This window comes from Echinops telfairi, unplaced genomic scaffold, assembly GCF_000313985.2.
Source record: "Echinops telfairi isolate 266 unplaced genomic scaffold, ASM31398v2 ScPeMD7_7424;HRSCAF=8462, whole genome shotgun sequence".
Classification (NCBI taxonomy): Eukaryota; Metazoa; Chordata; class Mammalia; order Afrosoricida; family Tenrecidae; genus Echinops; species Echinops telfairi.
In genome coordinates, this window is record NW_022111324.1 from 14,307,409 (window position 1) to 14,312,388 (window position 4,980).

At 39.5% G+C, this 4,980-nt stretch overlaps 1 protein-coding gene across 1 annotated transcript in view; it reads left to right on the forward strand.

Annotated features, from left to right (window-relative positions):
* Positions 1 to 4,980, forward strand: part of DARS2 (aspartyl-tRNA synthetase 2, mitochondrial) — a 45,903-nt gene that overhangs the window by 37,672 nt on the left and 3,251 nt on the right. The window contains exon 16 of the mRNA XM_004706724.2: positions 3,260 to 3,335. Coding sequence (XP_004706781.1) covers positions 3,260 to 3,335 — 76 coding nt within the window. The remainder of the gene's footprint in view (positions 1 to 3,259; positions 3,336 to 4,980) is intronic.

Sequence of the window (4,980 nt, forward strand, 5' to 3'; positions counted from 1 at the left end):
AGGAAGCATTTAGGAACTAGAGGAAAGTTGTATTTTTCAACATTGCTACATCACACCCTGACTGGCTCCTCTCCTCCCCGAAATCCCTCTGCAAGGGGATATCCAGTGGCCGACTAATGGGCTTTGGGTCACCACAATGTATGTATGGATTGTGATGAGTTGTATGAGCCCCTAATAAAACGATTAAAGGGAAAGCAAAACAAAACAGAAGAATCCACCATGTGTGATTAAAAAAAAAAAAAAAGCAGGATTTACCAATGCGTCAAGTACAGAAGAATTAGAAAAAAAAGGAAGAATGGAAACAGGAAACAGGGAGGAAATAGAGTAAATGATGTTACTTTATGGGATGTGCAATCAATGAAACTAAAGAGATATGAATTGTTGACTGGAAAATGATCTGTAAACCTTAACCTAGTTCTTAATTCATAAGAAAATGTTAAAATGGGGACGAAAATGAACTTGAACTTTGTTGGTGCTTTTATAGTATGCTTCAGTAGGTTTCAGGAAGGAAGTTTTTTGTTTGTTTTTCACATCATTTTATTGGGGGCTCTTACAAGCCTTATAACAATCCATACATCAATTGTATAAAGCATATTTATACGTATGTTGCCATCATTATTTTCTAAACATTTACATTCTATTTGAACACTTGGTTCAGCTCCTCTTTTTACTACCCCCTTCCCACCCTCATGACCTCTTGATAAATTATAAATTATTATTTTCATATCTTATACCTACCACTGTCTCCCTTCCCCTGGGGTTTCTCCCCCCAGGAAGGAAGAAGTTTTGAGAGAGTATGATCCAAAAAGATCCATTTGTCAGATGAATTAACAGATGTGAGGGAGGGCGAAAGAACTTTACTTTAGGAAGCAGGATTGGAGGAGTCCCCTTTCATTTTAAGGTCCTGGTGAACTCTTCACTTTTCTCCTCCCCAAGTTGAAACTTCCAATCATCAACTTCTCAGACTATCTCATTCCTTCTCACAAGAGTCCATGAGAATACATTGCTCCTGGTCTTCCCTGCACACCAGTACTCAGCCCTGACTGCACGCTACACAGAATCACCTGGAAAATATAAAACAAACAACCAAACTAGTGCCTTACACCCACCCCCCAGACCAATTCAATTAAAACCTCTAACTTATCTGATCACTGAAGACAAAATGGGTGCATAAGCAAATGTGGTGAAGAAAGCTGATGGTACCCAGCTATCAAAAGATAGAGCGTCTGGGATCTTAAAGGCCTGAAGATAAACAAGTGGCCATCTAGCAACAAAGCCCACATGGAAGAAGCACACCAGCCTGTGCGATCACGAGGTGCTGGTGGAATCAGATATCAGGCATCAAAGACCCAAAACAAAACAAACAAAACGCATATCAGTGGGAATGAGGGGGAGAGCAGAGTGGAGACCCAAAGCCCATCAGTAGTCAGAACGGCCATAAGGAAGAGAAGAGCCAGTCACAGTGTAGTATAGCACCGATGAAACACACAACCTCCCTCTGGTTCAATGGTTCTCAACCTTCCTAATGCCATAACCCTTTAATACAGTTCCTCATGTTGTGACCCCAACCATAACATGATTTTCGTTGCTACTTTATAACTGTAATTTTGCTACTGTTATGAATCCTCATGTAAATATCTGATATGCAGGATGTATTTTCATTGTTACAAATTGAACTTAATTAAAGCAAAGTGATTAATCACAAAAACAAAATGTCATTTATATATTGTGAAATATTTATTTCTAATCATAAATAAATGAAATTTTGTCTTGAAGCATGGTGTAGCATGGGTAACAGTCTTCACGTCGGGTACTCATATGTGGGTGTATCTGCATGTGGGCAGACCTATCCGCCTGGAGACAGATAGAGGAGCGGTGTCTCTCTTCCGAAGACCATTTCTGATGCTCTTAGGCGACCCCTGGGAAAGGGTCTTTCTACCCCCAAAGGAGTCGAGACCCACAGGTTGAGAACCGCTGCTCTAGTTCTTTAATGTGTCCTCCCCTCCGCCCCCCACTGCCATGACCCCAATCCTATTTCACCAATCTGACTAGACTGGAACATGTACCCTAGTACAGATAAGAGCTCAAAACACAGGGCATCCAGAACAGATAAACCCTCAGGACCAATAAGGGGAGCAGCGATACTAGGAGGGTAAAAGGCGGTGGGGAGTGGGGGGGGGGAGGGCGGAGCAGAGGTAGGGAGAACCGATCACAATGATCGATGTATGGCCCCCATCCCAGGACAACGGACAGCAGAAAAGTCAGTGTAGAACATGAAAAAAAAAAGAAAAAAATGAATTTATAAATTATCAATGTGGCATGGGAGTGGGAGGGAGGGTGGGGGAGAGAGGAAGAGGGGAAAATGAGGAGCTGATTCCAGGGGCTCAAGTAGAAAGAAATGTTTTGAAAAAGATGATGACAACATATGTAAAGATGTGTTTGACAAATTGGATATATGGGATGGTGGGTAAGAAATGAGTCCATATCAGGGGCTTAAGTGGGAAGAGAATGCTTTGAAAATGATGATGGCAGCATATGTGCAAATGTGCTTGACACACTGGATGAATGTATGGATTGTGATAAGAGCCCCCAATAAGTTTTTTTTTAATGAATATATGTATGGATTGTGATTAGAGCTTTAAGAGTCCCCAATAAAATAAAAATTAGATGAATAAAAATAAACATTTTTAACGAATAAATAAAAGCTCTTAAGTGTTCGTTGAACTTTCTGATCCACAGCCAGGATGGAGCACCATCTCCAGACACACTAAATTTCTACGTGTGTCCTACGTGTGTTCTACGTGTGTTTCTACGTGTGTTCTACGTGTGCCCTTCCAAGTGCACTCGTGGCCGTCCACTCCCAATGGCCTGCTTCTGGTCCTCCAGCTCTGCTGCCTGGAAGCAGCATTTGAGACTGTTGCCCTCTGGTGGAGTGCCCTCATTCCTTGGCTCCTGTGACTGGACGGTCTCTCCTGCTTTTCTCCCTACCTTTCTGAGCCCACATCTCTGTGTCCTTGGTTGATCTTGGACTCTGCTCACATAATTAGCACAACACCTACCATTTATTATTTACTGACCTTTTATGTGTTATAATCATCTATACACTTGACTTAAACATTAAACTGCAAACCTGTTAAGGTTTGTTTGCTTGCTTATTTGTTTGTTTAACTTTGTTTTCCCTTTAGCACCTTAAACTTCTTGTATGGCATTTAGTAATCCTCACTATGTATTTAAACAGAGTTATCTTTTGGAATTTCAGGAAGATGTGAAAATGCTCTCCCATCTGCTCCAGGCTTTAGATTGTGGAGCACCCCCTCATGGAGGAATCGCCTTAGGTAAGTAAAATTTCATTCCAATTTGGACTTGAGTTTAGGGGAACTCAGTTTAAAAATTCTCTAAGAAGTAACTTTCAGTTTTAATTTAATTGATTTTTTTTTTGTCTGAAACACGTTCCACATTTTATTTCTATTTTTTAAGACTAACATTCATCTCAAAAATCACACATCCACATTCCTATTTCTTTTTATGTTAGTTTCACTTAAATGTTTGTTAAACAAAGACTAAGAAAATATTTACCATGTCTGTTACCTGTACCAACAGAAATGGCTTTACCAGAAATTCACCAGCTCCTCCCACTTTTTAAATTTATAAATATCAGTATCAAAACAATCCTTAATATATTTCTGAAACTACTAGTCAGCACCCACACTGCTTCAAATATCAACGCAACGGCAACGGCAGTCACTGTACCTGTTGCTTTAAACAATTGTAACTGCAGCGCTTCCATTCAGCAAGTTGGATAACCAGCTTCAGGTGTGGGTATTCTGCAGTGATACTTAATCAAGACATTAACATGAACAGAAGGTTGTTGATATAAAACAAGTTGGAGTCTCTAAAATTAAGTTGTTTTTTTTTGAAACCATGTGCTTTATTTAGTAAAGGTGAAGCTGTAGATACCTATGACTCAGCAATTTCATCTAAAGTATGCATTCCTAGGAAACCCTTGCATATGTACACCAGGATTTATGTACCAGAATATAACAACATTATTTTTAGTAGCTCCTAACTGAGAGAAGCCCAAATATCCATCAATACAGAAGTGAATTCATTATGATTTATAAACGTAGTGGAATACTATACAGCCACGAGACTGAATGAACTATAGCTACATGCATTAGTACCTATAGATTAATCTTACAAATAAAATGTTGATTAAATGAAACTGGGCACCAAAGGGGAAAAAAAAACCTTACATACTTCTATTTGTTTAAAGCTATAAAGTACTGGTACATGAAATGGAATGATACTGTTTTTGTTTAATCATTTTCTTGGGGGGCTCTTACGAATCTTGTAACACTGTCATTCAATAGCATTAAGCACATTTGTACATACGTTGTACAACATTTCCAAAACAACTTCTTTCTACTGGAGCCCTTGGTTTCAGCTCCTCTTTTTGCCCCTTCCTCCCCATAGTCATGATTCTATTGAAAATCACAAGACATCACGAGAGTGGCCACCTCAGGGAGGGTTAGCAAATAGGAACTTTGGTTGAAATTGTTTGGATTGTTTAGATGGAGGTTTTATGGAGGTTCATTTTTTATAATCATTTTGTAAACCATCTTGACATTTTAATATATATATATATTTTAATCATTTTATTAGGGGCTCATACAACTCTTTATCACAATCCATGTACACATCAATTGTGTAAAGCGCATTTGTACATTCATTGCCCGCATCATTCTCAAAACATTTCCTCTCCACTTAAGCCCCCAGCATTAGGTCCTCATTTTTCCCCTCCCTCTCCACTCCCCCCTTCCTCATGAGCCCTTGATAATTTATAAATTGTTATTTTATCATATCTTTCCCTGTCTGACGTTTCCCTTCCCCTACTTTTCTGTTATCTGTCCCCCAGGGAGGAGGTCACTTATAGTTCCTTGTAATCGGTTCCCTCTTTCCTACCCACTCTCCCTCAACCCT